The sequence below is a fragment of the Chionomys nivalis genome, chromosome 19 (assembly GCF_950005125.1).
Source record: "Chionomys nivalis chromosome 19, mChiNiv1.1, whole genome shotgun sequence".
NCBI lineage: Eukaryota > Metazoa > Chordata > Mammalia > Rodentia > Cricetidae > Chionomys > Chionomys nivalis.
This window is the reverse complement of record NC_080104.1, coordinates 29,420,767-29,440,248: the sequence shown is the minus strand read 5'-3', so window position 1 is coordinate 29,440,248 and position 19,482 is coordinate 29,420,767. Positions and strand designations below refer to the sequence as shown.

Genomic DNA, 19,482 nt, shown 5'->3' with positions numbered 1-19,482 from the left:
GGAAATGGATACTGCAGCCTGCCAAATCCAGGACTGCCTGAACGCTCCACTTCCCAAGAGAAGCTGGAAATCAAAATGAGAGTACAGGAGGATGATTAGGAGAGAGAAGAGAAGGGTGGTGCTGAAAAACAAGCCAGAAAATAATTCCACTTTAAGGGCTCTACATTAACACAGCATAAACACACAGGGAAACGGAACAGACCAAGTTTCCTCATTCCAAGATAAGTAAAGGTAAAAATGGCAGCATGACATACAGAACGCTCCTGCAACACGAAGAGGAAGGTGGAGTGTCTTGGACCTGGGATCTTGAGGATCAACACCCAAGGGTGGTATATTTTGCACCTCACCTATACAAGATTAAGTACAAAACAAATAAGGAGCCCCTACACACCAGTGCATATAGATGTAGGCCCAGGAGAGTCCAGCTCTCTCTAGCTAATGGACACACGGTGGTGGGGGGCAGCCTAGCGAGGTAGAAAACAGACAATCCTCACTTCAAGTCAATCAAAAGCCACAGAGGAAAATGGCAGCCCCACTCACTCATGCCAAGAGGTAGCACGAGGAGCCTTGGATTTCACCCTTGAATCTGCAACAGCGTTCCTACATCCCTTTCAGGATGATTTTAAGCAGGAGCCAAAGTTTTATTCCCACTGACTCAAAACTAAGTTCCTTCATCCAGTGTAAATGGAGGGCAGCGGGGAGTCTGGACTTCAGCCAGTCAGGTAGTAATGAGGCACTTCTCCTTTGCCCCACTTTGGTGGCATCATAACAGACCTAGTGAGGAGTCAGAGTTCTCCACATCACTTGGTGTCAGACCATCATGGCCTCCCACACTGTGCAGAGAGCTGGAACGACCAGCCCCACCCAACAAAGATGAGGCATGTGCCCTAGAGTCCACGGGAACCTGCGCTTTTATCTGCCCTGGCAACAATCCCAGCTGCTCCTGCCACATTGAAAACAGATACAAGCAGATGAAATCAAAGATTTAACCCATATCAAAACTAGGAAGACTCATCTGCCCCTGCCTCTGGAGTGCTGGGATTAAAGGCCTATGCTACCACGCCAGGCCAGTACTGTTCTCTTTAAGGGTGAATATTTTAATATTTTAGGTTTAAGACTAGCGACATAAATCTGATTATTATTGTTAAATCTTTGGGAAACACTTGCAAACATTTTTGACTACAGTTGGTCTGTAGTTAGTGCTCGAGCAAGCTCCAATGCATGCTAACCAATATGATCTCAACCTGTTAATTCAGCCCGTATCTGCTTCATATCACCCAAATAACTGAACACAGAGACGTCTCAAAGGACGGAATATTTGTCTTGTTACTCAGAGAAGGCTTTGGTGCCAGCTCTGGGATGTTCAAATAAATTTTAATGGAAAAAGTATTTTAATAGAGTTGAATAAACTTCATAAGTAAATATTCCCACTTTCCTACAACAATGAGGCATACAAATTCCTGCAAGCTGCAAAACAGGCGGGCGAACACATTCCTCGGGCATGAATGCTCCTCAGAGAAACTTCCTAGGCAGGGCCTTGCTATAGTGTTCCTTCCAGCAGCCTTTGTGAGCCTTGACTATTAAAATACAGTAAGGGGAGAGCGTGAAGCTTCAGAACCTACAAATTACAGTTACACGATGCTAGAAAAGCAACTTCGGAGACTCTCTCCCAGTCTGCTTGTGCTTCCTGCCTTTGCGTGGTGTGATGGAAGAGGTTAGTCACACATCTCCTGTTTGAGGTATCTGAAACCATAGAGCCCCGAACCAAGTCTGCAATTCAAGCCTGATGACTGGATGCAAACAGCACGGAGATCTCAACAGGGCTCAGACAATGCACAATAAACTTCTAGGCCGCTGCACTGCCCACCATTTTCCAGGGCTGTGGCTAACAGCAGAATTCTCTGAATCTTTGGAGTAGAAACTGTGTGAGCCACAGACAGGTCAGAAACTATCATTTTTTCCCCCTTTTAATCATCCTTGGAAAAAACTCGACGTCACCAAGAAAACTCTTTCCTTTCGAAAACAAAGGCTTTTTCTTGGCTACAACAGCATGCCAGGGAACAGTTAACACTGACCTATCTGCTAACTCGAACTATTTACTCACAGATCCATAAGGCTGAGTCTAAGCATGACACGAGAATGAGCAACACGCACACACGCAGATACAGAGCATTCTGTTCGGAAAGCAGGGCTTTCCTGTGTGTGGCAGGGTGCTGCCTGTGATGTAATAGGGGCAGATGGTTGCTAGCTATATGCAGATCAGCAGCGCCCTAGTGCTCAGATACAGCCCAGCCAAATTCTATTAAAATCTCAGAGTTCATTTCTGAAGCACGGTAATCAGAATGGAAATACAGCACCAGTCATGTTTGTTCAGGTAAAGACCCAGGGCAGCTGGAGAACGTCTGTTGCCTAGACAACAAGATACTGGTCCTACCTGCTGAGACCGCAGAATGGCAGCATCGATCTCTTCTACTTTCTGAGTGATGGTGTCGCTCACCAATCGGTAGCGCTCATTGTCCTCGGCGACCATTTTCTCAAGTCCTTCTCTGGCCCTCCAGGGTACAAGTTCCAACAGAGCACTGCTCACTTCATTAAGGGAGTCCAGTAAGGCTTTGTTGCTCTTAACTTCTTTTTTCAGTTCCTTGAAAACACACACATATGGGTAAAGGTTCGGGCAGGCTCTCCTCTGTTCTTGGGGGTCCTTTGTTGGCCAACCAAGCTGTACTTGGCCTGGCTAGCTCTCCCTGAGCTAAACAAACCTCCATTATTTATAGCTATTTTGCAAAAATGAAAGTGTTTCCAGAGAAGTTTAGAGAACAGTTCCTTTGTCAACACAGCAAGATTGGGTCTTTGAAATGGAAAATAAATATTTACAATTTGGAAACACAAACCCAAACAATTTACTATGTAAGTGATCAGGTAACAACACTAAAACAAGCTGTCGCACTCCTGAGGAACAGGGCTTGCAGGGAGGGCATGCTGGCGTTGCACCTCACCAACCCCCTTCCACCGCAATGCATCTGAAAAGAACACTTGGAAAGGCAGTGTATTTTTGTGATGTTGCCAGAAAACCCACCCGTGCCACCCATCTCTGACAGAAAATTACAAATCTCTGAAACAATGGTCATCTTCTTTTTTTTTCCCCCTTCTTCATTATTCTATCTTGGGCAGGAAACCATATTCCCAGTTACATGAGTCTATACGCTCTGTCTGAACAGTCAACTTGCTGCCTGCTTCTACCAGGGCCCGCCCACCAAGACAACCTAACTGGGATCCCCACAGACACGCCCCTTGTGGGTGACAAATGCCTTCCTTTGAGAAGCACAGATACATACTTTCTGTCTTTCTTGGACTTGGCTTGAGGCTTCTCCTTTCAGGGCCTGAGTCTCGTAGGAGAGCAATTCCACCTCCACCCCGTCCAGCCAGCAGCACAGCTCCTTGTGCGTGGACTGCAGCTGGGTGGCGAGCTGCAGAGCGTGTTCCAGAGTCTTCGCTACATCGGTGCTCAACTTGGTGATGTCTTTGTACCGTGCTTTAATGGCTTCCAGCTTATCTTGAATTATTAAAACTTCATCACCTAAAATTGCAAAAGACTTATTATTTCTTATAGAAGGATAAAAAGCTAGGGTAGGGAGTTTCTTCAGGGACTACTGATGATATGTTTTGGCGGGGAGGGAGAGGAAACATTTTCCTTAAGATGATCTGACCCAAAAGATACTCTTACTTCTTCCTCAGGATTGCTAGCCATAATATCATCACTAAAACTAAAATGGAGATGACAAGGACCAGAGAAACTTTTATGTGTAACATTTTATTTACCTTACAAAGCCATCTGTCTTCAAAGAGTGAGGGCTACAACAGCCTGCGCTCAGGTCCCTGACTTATAAGCGGGGTTTCGTCAGGCAGGATGTCCAACCTTCCTGTGCTTGCTCAGCACTCCTCGCTTCCACACTTGTGGGGATCTTTATCTGCCTCTCCTACCTTTTCAGACAGACATTAACTATGCCCTAAGCTTCAGACTTCTAACTCAAAGGTCTTAGATACTTTATCACGTCTTTAGCCACAATGATATCCGCCCCGTGAACACACACACTGCTGAAATAGGTAAGGACTTTCCTATAACCAAAAGGATTGTTAAAATAACTTAGTTTCTCTGAGTTGCTCAAGAACCTCTCACGTAGATATTGAGCCATGTGTCTGTTTTCTTGGTGGCGCAAGCTTGGAGAAATGAAACCTACCTTAAAACAAAACAAGAAAACAGACTTCTGAACCCATGTGCTCCCATGGTGAAAGACTAACAGCCACAGTGCAGGCTGCTCTGAGTAGCTCCTATGCCAAGCACTTGATGCTATGAGTAATCCACATGGCGTCCACCAAGAACACAGTGAGATCACACATAAAACCCACTCGACTGACCTTCAAAGCTTTCTGCAGGGTGAAGCCTTAGAGCTGCCTCACAAAGTAGGACGTGTTCTGTCACCCCCCCCCCTTGAACTGCACCCTGACAGCACTGCAGGCTGCTGGCTGTGGACAAGCCCGAGGCATCTCACCTGTGGTTTGTTTGAGCAGCTCTAAGCCATTCAGCAGAGCCTGATCTACGCTCTGTTTTCTGAGGAGGATGTCTTCTTGCAGAGCCTAGAACACAGGTACCATTGGTATGGAAGCAGGGGGAAACAACTTTAAATCAGCAGCAGCACTCACTAGCTTGAGAGAGCTTCCACTGGGCTCTGGGGACAGATCCAGAGAAACATCTCCCACTTTTAAAAGCCCGCTTGCCATTCCCTCTCTCTTCCCACCCATGCTCCACGCCCCGTGTTCATCGACCATGATTCACAGCGCTCCCCTTTTAGAAAACACCGAGGCCTTGTAAAAATTCCCTTTGTGGGGGCACTGAAGTACTGCTTCATTATGGGCCCTTGAATACAACAGTAATCACACTGAATAAGCAAAAGGCCAGCTAAATGGATGAATTCAGTCACGTGTCATTAAAAGTACCCTGTACACACAACAAAGTCTCTTGTGAGTATAATAAATCATAATGGACATGAAATAAATACAACTAAAAAATGAATAAATTAACAACAACTGAAATGAAAAAAAAAAACAAACATAAAGGAAATAAATGAAGATACCCGGAGTTCAGCCTGCTGCTTCCACAGGGCCTCAGCGCTGTGATCCTGGACTGACAGCTTGCTCAGTTTGCCATGCACTTCATTCAGCCAGTTCATCAGCTCAACTTCATCTTCCCCAAAAATCTTAGCATTACACAAGGCCTGCTGGAGGAGCTCAGACCTGCTGTGACTTTTCTCTTGAATCTCAAAGTACCACACTTGAGAGCAGTCTAGTTTACTCTGCACCAGGTCTTTATCCTCCCTGGAGCTCAAAACCTTTAAGGACTGGCCAATGCTAACAGCCTGGTGTAAATGTTTATTGTGATTGATGATGTCATCTTCTAAAGCCTAAACAAAGTTCAAGAAAGGAAAACAGAACAAAACAAAAAGGAATGGACAAATGAAAATGTAAACAGAACCAAAGGATGATTTAAAAATGGATTTAGTTTTGCAATTATGCATAAAATAACAAATGTATGTCACAAAAACCATGAAGCAGATGATAACGTGGGCCTCACGGACACACGGCACCTTACTTTGTGCTGTGCAATCTGCTCCTCCAGCTTCGGTGCCTGGGTTCCTATGGGCTCAGAGTTTGCTAGTCTCTTTTCTACAGCCGTGAGCCACTCGTTCAGCGGTTCCAAGGCCTCGTGAAACTCCTGTGCTACCACCGAGATGCCTTCCAGCTGGCGGTTCCTACACATTTGCCGAGACACAGGTCAGTCAGGGATGGAGAAGGGGTGACATCGCCAACCAGTGTTTTCAGCCACGCTCCTTCCACTCTATTCTACACGCGGCTTTAAAGACCTCAAGTAAGGCTAAGCTTTAAAGCGCAGACATGTAAAGGACATGTTAAAATAGCTCTAAATAAATGAGATTAAACAAGATATCCAGCACATGAACACGGCGATGGGTGAAAGCCACCTTCCCTGAGAATATGCACGTCAATTCTAACCACTCTTCAAGGCAGCGGCAGTAAGAACAGTGACAAGAGGCGCTACTGAGGACACAGGGCATGCCTGGCTTTGCTGGAAGCACTCTGGATGTGATTTCAATGGAAGCGGCACCGGCTGAAGCTATTTATAACAAGATGGTCAGAGGTGGACTTTCAAACTTGAAGAACTGTGACTGCTACTAGAAAAATACAGCATCAAGTGCACTTGTCAAAAGCAATCGTTAACACTTTGTGGACTTAAATGTCAAAAATGGGAGCGCTCCTCAGATGAATTTACAAGGTGAAGGGCTTTCAGAAACCCAGGGCTGCAGAGCATCCAAGCAGTCTTTCTGTTTCCATTGCTGTTTTCCTCGTTGGCCGAGCTGCCAGTCCTCTGCTGAGATCTGGCTGTTGTCCTATCTTCCTAACACATTGACGTTTTCAGGAATAATATTATCTGGGAAATGAATTTCCCATGAAGCTGAGAGGAATTACAGAAATTGGCAGCAGGGACAAAATATAATTTCCATGTCTTTTCTTTTCTTTTCTTCTTTTTTTGAGACAGGATCTCACTATAAGCCTTGGCTGGCCTGAGATGCCGTGTAGCTCCAGGTGGCCTATAACTCACAGATACCCACCTGCCTCAGCCTTCAGAGTGCTGTATTGGCGCACACACATTTTAAAACCCTCCCCCATCATTCCAGTTCTGAAGAGGCAGGAATTTACGCAGTACAGTTATTTCACTGTCAACCCAATCACTGCGCGTTGACTCCTCGCAGTCACTGTGAATCAAAGCAGCCATGCTGCAGACAGGAGGTGCTGCACTGGTTGCGACTCTGTAATCAAAGGGTTGTGAGCAGGAGCCCAGGAGAGCTGCATTCTGCTCTACTGTCGTCATGGAGGGAGAGGCCCACCCACTGCTTCCTTCTTAACTCCTCCCTTAAACATGGCCATCACTCCCCATCTCCAAGCTCCTTACTGTTACATGCTTCCTGCATCCCATGCATTTGCACTTTAATGCAATGAAAATGTCATCATTTTCAATGGCCATAGATCTATTGGTCTGCACCTATCTGGGGGCAGAGGTGACTGAGCTCCCTCAGAACCCAGCATGCGCCTGTGCCTGACTCATGGTAGGAAGAGAAGTGCTGTGCAGTACACAAATGAACGCATTTCCCGCGAGGGAAATGCTTTCAGAATAAGCAGGGATGTAGCTGGTGGCCACAGGGCAGCAGAAGAATGAGGGGACAGGCACTGCAACCCCTGTACACACGATGAATATGCAAACGTAGAGAACAGGGACTTAAAGGAAGTTCTGCCCCAACCCAAGCCCTGAGTGCACTGTGGCTGCTCCGCAGGGACCGTTCGCAGTACCTTGCTTCAGCTCTGCTAAGCAGGGCCTCCCATCTGCTGTCCAAGAGGCTCAGCTGCCTTGACAGCTTCACTCTGTCTGCAGGCTCTGCAGAAGCAGCGATTTTCTCTCCTTCTCGTTTGATCACCTCCACAGTGGACTTCCGGTCTTCCAGCAGTCTCTGCAGAAGCTTCAGACAGAATGTTCAATATTTTAAGAGGCAAAATCAAGTATTTATATCTTATGTAAGATAGATAAATAGATAGATAGTATGAACATATATGGAAAAATATGAGAAGTAGGATTTAAAAAATAATCCATTTAGGAGCAGTGAGATGGTTCAGCAGGTCAAGGTGGCTTGCCACCAAGCCTGATGACCTCAGTTTGATCCCTGGGAACTATGTGGTGAAGGGGAGAACCAACTCCTACAAGTTGTCCTCTGACCTCCACATGTAGGCTGTGGCACATGCATGCCATATAAATAAATAAATGTTATAAAAAAACCACTTTTAAAAAGGAAAGAGAAAAGCATTTGGTGGAATGGTTACTGTGGTGCCAGACACTGAGGTGTGGCTTCACCACAGACAGCTCTCAGTGGTAGGGTCACTGCAATCTTCACAGAGGATAAGCAGCATGAAGCACAGGAAAAGTATAACGTCCTCCTTACTTTAATAAAACAGGAATACTCTAAGCACCCAAAAGCTATCAACTCTACCAAAATAAAAGATTTCCATAAATCACGAGTGTTTTCAAATCGCCTTCCAACATGAAACAATGCACTGCAGGCAAGCAGGTTACAATCAGAAAAGCCCGCGAGTAGGAAGGCTGTATGGGAGGCTCATGGCCCTCCACGTGGCAGAAGCAGCATTTCAAACCCCACATGAGGATGAAAACTTAGGCAGAGCTCTCAGACACCCAAAACGAAGGGAATGTGGGGTGCACTGGGGACTCAGGAGCTGCCAGAAAGATTAAGGTTTCAAGACTTAGCAGTTAAAAGGAAATTCAATTTAAATCTAATTGAAGGCCAGACTCAGGGTCACCCTGCCCTAGCTAATCAAAACAAATCATTCCTGAGCAACTGTGTGTATAAGCACTGGGCTCCGGCAATGAGGCGCAGGAGCTCAACCAGACAGGCCTCTGCTTCCTTACTCTGATCCCGAGAGACAGTTAAGGAGCAAAGATTTAACAGTTACCCTGAGTAACACGCTACAAGAATAAGGTGAGACTGAGACCACCAAGAAGGGCACTGAGGGGAAAGCCCACTTCCAAAGGGAAAGGCACAGATGTTCTTGACACAGTTCAGGCCATGGGGTAAACAATAAGGAAGCACATGGTTTAGGTAGCAAGGAGAACTATTTGGATACGCATGCACACTCACACACCCTTGTAGAGGCAAGAGGACAACTTGTGGGAGTCAATTCTCTGGTGCCTCCATGAGGACTTCAGACTGTCAGGCTTGGTGGCAAAGCCCTTTACCAGGGTGCTAGCCAACTTGCAAGTCCAAGTGGGTTACTTTTGGTGAATGGAAATAACAAAGCCTTTGGCAATTAAAAAGACAAAGCCAACAAGTGGATTCTACTGACCAGGCATTATTACTCAGCCCAGGAGAATAAGTTAGTTCAAGGTAGCAGTATATAATTAAAAACCACACAGATACAATGGGTTTCCAGTATGTTTCCTTCCTCCCCGTCCTGTTTCGTTGTCTGGTACCAGAGCCTGAACCAGCACCTCACGTATCCCGGGCCACTGCACTATGATTACGTCATATCCCCAAGCTGCTTGTTCACATTCAGTTTCCAGACAGGTTCTCACTGAGCTGCGGGCTGAGAACCTGTGACCCTCCTACCTCTACTTGCCACGTGGCTGGGATTATAGGCCTGGGTCGTAAGGCCTGGCTTTATTTCTCATATAACTTCCTAATTGGATAAGTTTTCAGAGAATTTTTAGAGAGCAGATATGGAACGAAGAACTAAATGAAGTAGCCAATGTAAAGGTTTTTAAAAAGTTTAATTTAGCACATAGTGTATGTATTTAAGGGTTATAATGTGATGTTTTAACATGTGTGTACACCGTAGAATGATTTAATAATAAAACTAACAAAGCTTATTTAGATTTATTTAAATTTAAAATTTATATTTATAATTAAAATCTTAATTTTGAAATATATAATAGCCCAGTGGTAAGGCACTTTCCTAGCATGGCTTAAGTCCTAGATTCAATTCCAAGCAACACAACATACACACACACAAAGAGAGAGAGAGAGAGAGAGAGAGAGAGAGAGAGAGAGAGAATGCATGTTATTATTATGCCTGCTAACTAAATTAAACCAGGGCTAGAAAGGTAAATTAGAACTTGATTATAGGGGTTGGGGAGATGGCTCAGGAAGCACACAAGCTTGCTCTGCAAGCTTGAAGACTGGAGTTTGAATCCCCAGGATCCATATAAAAAGCCAGACAGGACTGCAGGTGCCTGCAATCCTAACATTCCCCAGTGGGTGGGTGGAGACAGACAGATTCAATTGTCAGCCAGGCTGAAGCACCAGCCCCTGGTTCAGTGAGAGCCCCTGGTTCAGTGAGAGCTCCTGTCTAGAGGAAACCAGGTGAGGAGAGGGAGACACCTGATGTCCTGCTCCGGCCCCTCCATTCAAGCACTCACCTGCATACCTCACACATACACACAGTTTGAATTACAATTTTTATATGTAATGAAACTATAAATTCAATTTCAAATAATTAATCTACTCCCATTTAAAAAGTCATACAAAAGCAACCTTACTAATATACCATGTGCCATGCCTTTTTCTGTGTGTCATTTCAAATCACAGCTGCTAAATCACTGGAAATGTCATTAAAAGCTTCATGTCTAGCCACTACACGATGGCGAGCCCAGCACTGTATACGCTGTCTTGGGCGGCTCTCTGTCCATCGGCATCAGAGCACGCGGCATTACATTCCCAGCAGGTGTGAACCGAGGATTCGCGCCGTCAGCGCTCGAGAACCCTCCAGTATTTAATCTACAGAAGGACAACTTGATGGGTAAATCTTATGTGTTAGAGAGTGACGATTTCTTCTGTCCTAATGCCTCCTGGTCAGTGAAGGGTTTCTTAGCTGTTCCATGTAAAGCTACTCCCAACACCCCTCTACTCCAGCACTTCCTGCCCTGACCCTGCCTCTGTCAAATGCAGATTCCCCCCCTCATCCCTGCTCTGAAATACTCTAGGTTACATACTGACGTTGTTTACTGGCTTTCATAGCCTGTCTTTCCCATTAGACTTTATGTTCAACAGGGACTCTTGGTTGTTTTCATCCGGGGCTGTATTTCTCGCAGCCAGAACAACGCCTTGACCAGAGAAGGTGGCAGGAGGTAGGTGCCGGCCGAGCAAGTGCCAAGAAACCGTTACTATGACATCGGGTTAGTTCAAGTGAGAAGGTACGCTTTGACTGTCCTTTTAAACATTAAATATGAAAGCAAATGATAATATCATTAATTTTACCTTTTGCTCTTGTATCTGGGCTTTCACCACTTTGAACTCAGCCGATGGAGGCTTCTGATTGGCCACAAGGTCCTCGGTGTCTGCCATCCAGCTGAGCAGGGACTCCAGGGCATCCTGGAACCTCCCACAGTGGAGCAGGGCCTCCTGCAGCTGGGCTGCCCGCTGAGCCACCTGCAAAGTTCCAGTTGTTTCAACTTATTTACTTGTTTCATTAAAAGAAAAGGGAAGGCATCTGCCCACTAGACACTACTTCTCACAACTGTTTCTTAACTTGGTCACGTACTTTTCCTTTCCCTCCCTCTCTGCATGTGCATATGTGTGTTTAGGGCCAGAGACGAACTTTGTGTCTTCTCTTACTTTCCACCTTAATTTCTGAGACAAACCAACTGCTTGCCATTGAGGCCAGATAGGTCAGGATTCCACCTCTCTCCACTGTCTCCATCCCTCAGTGCTGGGGTCAAAGGTCAATGTCATCTGCTTTTAGGTGGGTGCTGGGGTTCCAAACTCAGACAGGTATTTTACCTACTGTCTCCTGGACCTTTTCTTTGCTGTGTGCATGTGTGTGCCTATGTGTGCACATGTGCCCTGTGGTGCTTCCCCCTCTGTTCATAACAAGATGCCATTCTTGGACTTTGCCACTGTAGCCATGGCAAGCAGAGCAAAACGACAGCGGCGGTCAGGTCTGTGATAACGGTAACGGAGCCGCTGACACTCCCTAGGGAGGTCTGGAGAGTCTACTCTGGGGTCCCTATTACCCTAGCCCCTAGTTGCAAGTGATCTTGGGTGATGCTGAACTGTATAGAATTGAAAGGTTAATGCCATCCATGATGGGGTCGGTCTTTGTGGTGACTTAGCTATTGGGGGGGGGGGTCACACATGCTCTAGTAAGTAACCTCTCACTTGCACCCTGTTTAGAAAAAAAAAACACTTAATAAACTCATTGGTCTCAAAAAGCTGGACTTCAGTGAAATCCCACTTCAGTCTGCTGTTAGTGCCCATCTGGGTGAATGGATGTCCATGGGGATCTCCCCAAGAGAAGTTAACACAACAGGAGCCTGCATCCCTTACGTCTGTGAGTCACCAGGGCAAAGGAGCTACCACGGCATGAGAGGTTTGCATGCTCTTTTAACACAGGGCCATCCACCATGGCTGCCTACAGTCATACCTGCTGGGTCTGTCAAAGTAGAGAACATGGCAGGGCAAGTCAACCGACGAACTTCGTTTATCTGTGTCCCCTATCTACTGTCAGGGGCCATTTAGTGCACAGTAACATGAAAAGGGCAAACATGCTTGGGCACGAGCGGCTACCAGGACAAATGACTACTAGTCGTGGAAGAGGACAGTGAGCAATCACTAAGGCGCTGAAGGGACCGTGCAATTACCTTCTTATTGAGCGTTTTCCACCGTGCATTGACATCATCCAGGTCATGCTCCAAACCCTGGGTGCAGGTGTTTGCAGCTGCGCTCTGAATGAGGCCTTGCCCTAACCAGTTCACATCTTGCTGCTTCACCTGCAAGGCTTCAATTTCTTCTTTCTGGAACACCTGCAGGTTGGGAGACCCATATCGTAAGAACTATATTATCTAACAACCACCAAATGTGTAAAGACCGTGTGCTTGCTCATTACACAGTAGTAAAGTGAAGGGAACCACTGTTACTGAGATATCATTTACTATTACTTTGTGAGTACGAAATATAAATTTGTGGCACTTAACAATATATCTTATATATCATTTAATAAGCTCGCTTACAAAACCAAGGTAAGTATAATGGAATTTCCTATCATCACAATTTAACTCTATGAAAAAAAAAAACACAAAAAATGCTAAGGAGCAAAGGATAAGATGCCCCTTTCAAGTCAAGGGTTCTCATGGGGGCTCATAAGGCTTGGTGCAATATAGCTGGCTGACAACTGAAGCTTGGGACTCAAATTACAAGTGGAAACTCGCTGGCAAGACAACAAAGTAGGTCAAGAGGCCAAGTGCGTGCCTACCCAAAGGGCCAAAAGACAAGGGCAGCAAGTGGAGAAGGACACCGGGCACATGAGGAGTCCCACAAACACAGCAGTGGAAGGTGCAGCCCCAGGGGAACGCCCAAGCGGACACGGTAAGACCCCTATGCACAGGGTGTTTCATAGCGGCCAGTGGCAGAGAGGAGGCTAGGGCCGACCTAGAACAGTACCTGGCCCTAAGAGTAAGTGTAGAGCCTCTGGCCTTGAATATCAAGTGTCCCGAGGAAAGTCACACCCCATGCCTACTATGACATAGTCCTCTCCTGAACATTGCAAAGAAGAGGTCCTGGAATTTTAACCATAAAACAAAAAAAGAAAAACGCAATTCACCAACTAACTTCACTAACTAAGTTCTAGTGTAGAAACCAGGACAATATGTCTCTTCCCAAGACTGCCCATCCGTATGTAATGGTTTCCAATGGAAACAACTTGCAAGAAGTCACAGTCAGAGAATTTGAAAGAACAGTTAAACTATGTTCAGACAACTCAAAGAGGATATGAATATACCCCAAAAGTATAAAAACAAAGATCTAAACAACAAAAAAGTTTCCAAAATACAAAAATAGAACCTAATAGAGACATAGGATTGCTGCAGGAAATTCAAATTGAAACGAAAAAAAAAAAAAAAAAAAAAAGGAAAAAACAAACCAAACAAACAAACCTAAAACCAATAGGCCAAATTAAGAAATCCTAGTGGAAAGCCTTACCCACAGAATGGAACACGTGGAAGACAGAGCAGGAGTTCCTGAGGACAAGGTGGAGGAATTAATCATTCACTAAAAGTCAAAGATTGAACATGAGAAAGCCTGGGATAGCCCGGAAAGATCAAATCTTCTAATGGCAGTATAGACCGAGGAGGAGAGCCCTACAGCAAAGGCACTGAGAGGACTGTCAAGGCAGGCGTGACTCCAGTGATGGACCCCTGCACTCATGGCCCCTCGCCCCCGGATCTGGACCCACACATCAGCTGTGGTTTCTCTTTGCTCGCTACTACCCATGAATCTGCTGTCAACACTTTCCTAGGACCCTGCCACCTACTGTCCATCCCATCCAACACATGGTCCCCCAGCTGCTTGTGGTGTATAAAGGATGAGATTTACATGAGATTAAAATACAAATCCACAGAAATGGAACTTACTAGTTTTTGCCTAACGGTTCTATACCCTGGGCCTGCTAGGATGCCTAGTAGTAATATGTACTCAATAGTTATTTGTTGAATTGGTATCAAAACAGGAAAGATACAGCTATCTTGGGCGGATGCCCTTTCCAGTTAACAATGAAGGTAACGCACCAATTTTTTCCCCACAGGTAATATAAATATTTATAATGTTGGGCTTGGAGAACGTTATGAGAAAAAAAAATCAATTATTTTTAACTCCCTGATGAAATTTTTACACAGATAATAAGGTAGACTAAGATTTGGGATTCTGAGTCATTATTCTGAAGGAAACCATAATAATAATTAATGGCTGGATAAACTGAACATATGGAAACGTAATAAAGGCAGATATATTATAAGAGCACTTCAGGAGAAAATTATAGGTAAAGTGTGAAAAATAACCGCGGAGGATGTAGGGGCCCAGGAGACCACTCCCCAGGAGACCACTCCCCAGGCTGTGGCCCAGTGCTAAGCATTCAGGGTTCCTCTATGTTAACCGTAAGAGCAAATACACTGGGAATAGCAAACAAACGAGCCATTGTTTCCTCTGAACGTCCCTGGTAACATAAAGTTCAAGCTGCTTCTCCCACTGAAAATGCATATAGACATTTCCATGCTGGCTAAGGATGTCTATGTCAATTAGCAACTGTAAGAAATTAGCAGAAGAGCCCCGGTCACTGCAGAGACAACCTCAGACATTCTTCTGTGTTTCAGGAAGGTGTAACTTGCTAAGTACGTCAGCAGAAAACTGCGAGAGGGTAGTGACGAAAGACTTTGTGTTTTTGGCACTGTGTGTGACTCTGTTTCTTTTCTATGGAACAATCTAAATTGCCACTTCCAGGAGCTAAGTAAGGGAATGGTTCAACAGTTTACAAAAAAAGTATGCACAGGGTCAAGAAAACTGCTGCACTCTTGTAGGTTATATAATGTTTCAGAGAAAAACTTCTCTCTTCGTTTTCAGAGCAAAAGCCTTACTAATACTAAGTTCTAGTAAACTATCTGCAACCCTGATCTAGGCTAAATGAAGGGTTTGTATCAGAGCAGATCTACGAGTTTGTGATCATTTTCCAAAATTCTTAAAAATGACTATACCAATAGCTATGTTATGAAAATATTTTTCACATCAGTTATAAAATCTTATAGGGGAAAGGTATTTTGCTAAACCTTTAAATTAGCAGAGCATTTGCCGCAGGCTCAAGGAAAGGTGTGGACGGTGGAGCCCAGACAAGCAGTACGTCTGACACTGTTTAGATTCCTTATCTCGGAGTGGTAACAAATCCCTACAAAGACCTGCCCCCCACCCCACACACTCAGAGCACACAAACACAGAGAGCCTTAAAATAAAATGAAGCTGACTTCGAGGCAAAGGGTACCAGCGGAGCTCAGGGGAAGCACCAAAATAGGCAACTTGAATCAGAGTGGGAAGAAAAAAAAAATTACAGGCTTGACAGATAACCTCCACTTATCACAGGCCGCACCCTTTACTTTCTGCGCTCATCCGCAGCTCCTAAGGAGTTAGGGTCGACAATGCCTGCAAGAACACAATAGCTTCTCTCCACTCCCGCACAGAGTGCCTGTAAGCTGGCCGGGTGGCATGCTTTGCAGACCATAACAATATAATGCTGCGTTGGTACCTTTATGACTAAGCCTGTTGATGTTTAATAGACTCAAAACAACTGCCCTTAAATGGCACTGCTTCAGACCATGATTTGTGGAAAAACCTAGCATCAACCTAAATTAACAGGGGGGAATTCTGAATGGGCTGCACAGCCACTGTCTGTACCGCCACAGGCCCCTGAACATCTGGGAATAATCATTCCTCAACAATTCCTAATTAATTTGTTACACCAACGGATTTATCAATTGCTGGCATCTGGCAGGGCGCTAATCAAAGTCCTCAAATGAATGACTGCGTTTGGTCATTATTAAAAATCATTCTTGACCACGCTGAGACAGAACCACGGGCAGCTGCCACTGCGGTTTTCCAATTCCATTAATTACCTGGAAGCCATTGCAGACTGTGTCCAATGTTCCCGCCTGGACCCCTGTTTTTCTGGGCCCTGTTTTCTTTTTTACTGGAATGAACTGGAGGGAGCATTTCTTCTGGGTCACCTCGATCTCCTGGGCAGAAAAGGGGGCCCCTACGTCACCCTTAGATGCCCTGTTGCATTCTGCTGACTCATATTGTGTCAACAGTATCACATTTTCTAGCAAACCTGTGCTAGCAAAGTCTACATGCGGCTCTCCCAGGTCTGTGGGAGAGAGTTCTAAACCACCAAGGCGTTCCTTCGTACGTTCCCTACTATGTGTCGTGATCTGGGACTCCCCTTGTCTGAAAGTTGTCTCCTTTTCTTCAGAGTTGGAAACACACTTGTTTCCTCCATCTCTTGGTACAACCAATGTGTGGCACTTTGTGCTCTCTCTCAACTCGCTCTGCACACACCCATGTTCACCATGGGGCACCCTCTGGCCACTCACACATTTGTTCCCGTCGAGTGGAGAGATGACCTGCGGAATCACCTGGAAGCTGTCCCCAGGGTGGGCACTCCTGCACGATAGCAGTGGGATTTTCTGCTCACTGACGGACTCATCAGAAAACAGTGGCCTATATGGCTCTGATAAGTGAATATCTTCAGCAGAAGACAGGCTTCTCGTCTGTGGCTGGTCCCCACTTACGGGGCCCTGTTTCTCTTCTTTCTCTGCCGGGGGACTGTATAAACCAGAGTCATCTTCTTCTGAGGTCTGAGAGTTAGTGCCCCATCTGCACTTGCTGGCCTTGGTAACAGCATCTGACACATCAGTAGGCTCAACAAAAGAACTTTCACTTTTGTTTGCATAATCCATAAAATCGGCTGGAACAAACATCCGCCATGACCTCCTGTGCTCTCTCTTTTCTGCCTGAGACTTGGGTTTGGGGAGACCCGTACTTCGAATGACATCACTATTTAGTTTGAGGGCATCGAAGATCATCTTTTCATCTAGTCTGTTAGTTTCCCGACCTCGCAGCTCAAATATACTGGAAGAGGAAAGGGCACCATTGGAGCACAGAGAACTACCGTCCAGTGTCCTGTGACTATAGGGTAAAGTCCGCTCTGTAAAATGCCTAGAAGACAGGCTACCTTTGGAACCTGAGTCTATCTGTTCGTTTAGTCTGACTGTGTCATAGATCGACCGCTGTGGGACATAGCAGTCTTCAATATTCAAGTCCTCCTCTTCTTCACCCTTCCCTACACATGGAGGATTCTGGCGTAAACAGTCTGGTCTGCTGAGTGGCTTCCCCATTTTGTAGACAGTCAAAACAAATATTGCAGCTTTTGACACCAAATGAAAGAAATGCAGTAAAACATTTCCCAAGAAGGTCTACTTGTACATAGAGCTGCGGTGCATCCAGCTGCAAGGCATAAATAACAAGGCATGGTGTCTGAGGTGCTGACGGTCATCACGAGTGCATCCGAGTAAAGGAAGCTACAGCCTTTTACCTGGGTCTCAGATATAAAGTGCAAGAGCCTGAGCTTTCAGCTCTTGCAGCTCCTGTGCAAGTTCCCTTCCCCTCACTCACTCCCAAGCCGACCAAAACAAGCACACAGCTAACGGTGGCTTAAACACTCAGAACATTCCACTCTGAGTTCATTGCACATTTCGGTCTAATTTTGCGTGAGGTTTCCAGATTAAAATTTCCAAACGAGCAAGCATTTTAACAGGCTGAAGGTTAACTTCGGCAGAGCTCTGGTTGACTGTAATCCACTTAAAGATGGCTTACAAAACTCCATGTCCTTTACAGATAAACTTCAGAAAAGCAGACAAACACAAGAGCCATGTATTGTTCAGATCGGAAGGCACAGAACAGATTGTCGGAGAAAAATAGGCTTGATGTTGTAAAAAAGTTAAATTTTTCTTTTAAATGGAAGGGGGAGCCATATATAAATAAATTCGACCCAAAAGGCAGTTTTTCTTCTCATATTAAGCTTCTTTGAGGTTATCCAGAATTACCCGAAAGAAAAAGGGGGAGGGCAGTAAAATCCAGCAACCATTAAGCCGTCAAAAAGCATGTCCGAACTTCTCTTTAAAAAAATTTCCCCCAAGATTCTTATCTGGTCTTTCTGAAGAAGGCTTCTTCCACCTGAGGCGGCTGCAGCAAAGAGCTCCGGGCTTCCTCCAAAGCACGGGCAGTTCCCATCCAGCTGAAGCCCCAGCCTCTGTCCTCCGCCAGGGCAGGCTGCGGCCGCTCCCGCCGGGGCTCGGGCTGCGACAGGGCAGCGGGGCCTCGCAGCACACCCAGCCCCGGCGGCATCGATCTGATCCGGTCCAGGGCGCGAGTCCCAGCCGCCCGCTCGGCTCCCCGCTACGCCCTCCCGTGACTTAACTTCACAGTCATCCTGCCCACTCGGCTTCTTCCCCAGCCCAGAGCGGTTTCAGGGGGAGGAATCTCGAGGCCTAGAGGCTGTAAAGCAACAGCTTGGTGACATCAGCGCGGAGCAGGCCGGTCCTGCAGCTGGGAGAGGGCAGCCGGGTTCAGATATCCCGAAACCCCTCCTGGCTTCAGATCCCGGAGGGATCCCAGGGGCAGGGATAGAACCTGACACCAACCGAGCAGGGACAGTCATTCCCACCGCGGGCTCAGACTGGACTGCTAAATGAAAGTGTGTGTGTGTGTGTGTGTGTGTCTGTGTGACTGTGTGTGTGTGTGTGGGGGTAATAAGCCACTCTCCACGGTGACGAATCAGTTACTTGACCAACAGTACCACTTTGAAGTCGAGTGTTTTATCATTCCTCTCTAAAGATGGAGTTCAAAACTGACTGTTCTCCACAGTAAGGGCCCTTGCGGGCACCTCGCCCCAGCACTGCTGACAAGAATATCTGTAGTTACTAATATCCACACGGACCTCTTGAGATTAATGCAAGGCCCAGGCAAACGATGAACACAGGTTATTTAATAAAAATCACATCTACAGATTTTTATCAGTTCAGCAAATGTTCTTACAAAAATACTGTCCAGCAAGCCAAACCTTGGCCTTTTTGGCGGAAATGACAAGAATTATTTAATAAACTTGATCCATTCTTGTATGAAATAAAGCACACTGCCAGAAAAAATACCTAGCTACAAAGGCAGGAAGACAAAACGGTGCTGCCCCCCGAATGAAGAAAGCGGTTGTGGTATTTCTCTGGTAGTTTTATGAAAATGTTCTATACCTTAAGTACCCCGAATTATTTTATAAACATCTAAGTTAAATTAAAATATCTTCACACTCAACAGTTACTAGATGCACTCAGTACCTGGTCATCATTAAGTTGGAAAGTACATTTATGCCGACATTCATACAGAAAAAGCAGGTATAAAATACCCGCCAACACCCCAACACGGAGGTCCATTTTCATGGTACAGAACTGAAATGTTTCAACGACTCTGCGAGTCTGTGACGTCC

General features: G+C 45.7%; 1 protein-coding gene across 14 annotated transcripts in view; it reads right to left on the bottom strand.

Annotated features, from left to right (window-relative positions):
- Dst (dystonin) overlaps positions 1–19,482 on the bottom strand; it is a 392,323-nt gene that overhangs the window by 55,558 nt on the left and 317,283 nt on the right. For 9 of the 14 annotated variants that reach the window (XM_057751244.1, XM_057751246.1, XM_057751245.1 and 6 more), the window contains 8 exons: positions 12,272–12,433; positions 10,890–11,060; positions 7,420–7,586; positions 5,648–5,807; positions 5,133–5,459; positions 4,551–4,635; positions 3,336–3,577; positions 2,435–2,641 (listed from right to left, as the gene is read on the bottom strand). In XM_057751244.1, coding sequence (XP_057607227.1) covers positions 2,435–2,641; positions 3,336–3,577; positions 4,551–4,635; positions 5,133–5,459; positions 5,648–5,807; positions 7,420–7,586; positions 10,890–11,060; positions 12,272–12,433 — 1,521 coding nt within the window. The remainder of the gene's footprint in view (positions 1–2,434; positions 2,642–3,335; positions 3,578–4,550; positions 4,636–5,132; positions 5,460–5,647; positions 5,808–7,419; positions 7,587–10,889; positions 11,061–12,271; positions 12,434–19,482) is intronic. The other 5 variants (XM_057751247.1, XM_057751250.1, XM_057751260.1 and 2 more) reach the window with 1 other exon arrangement.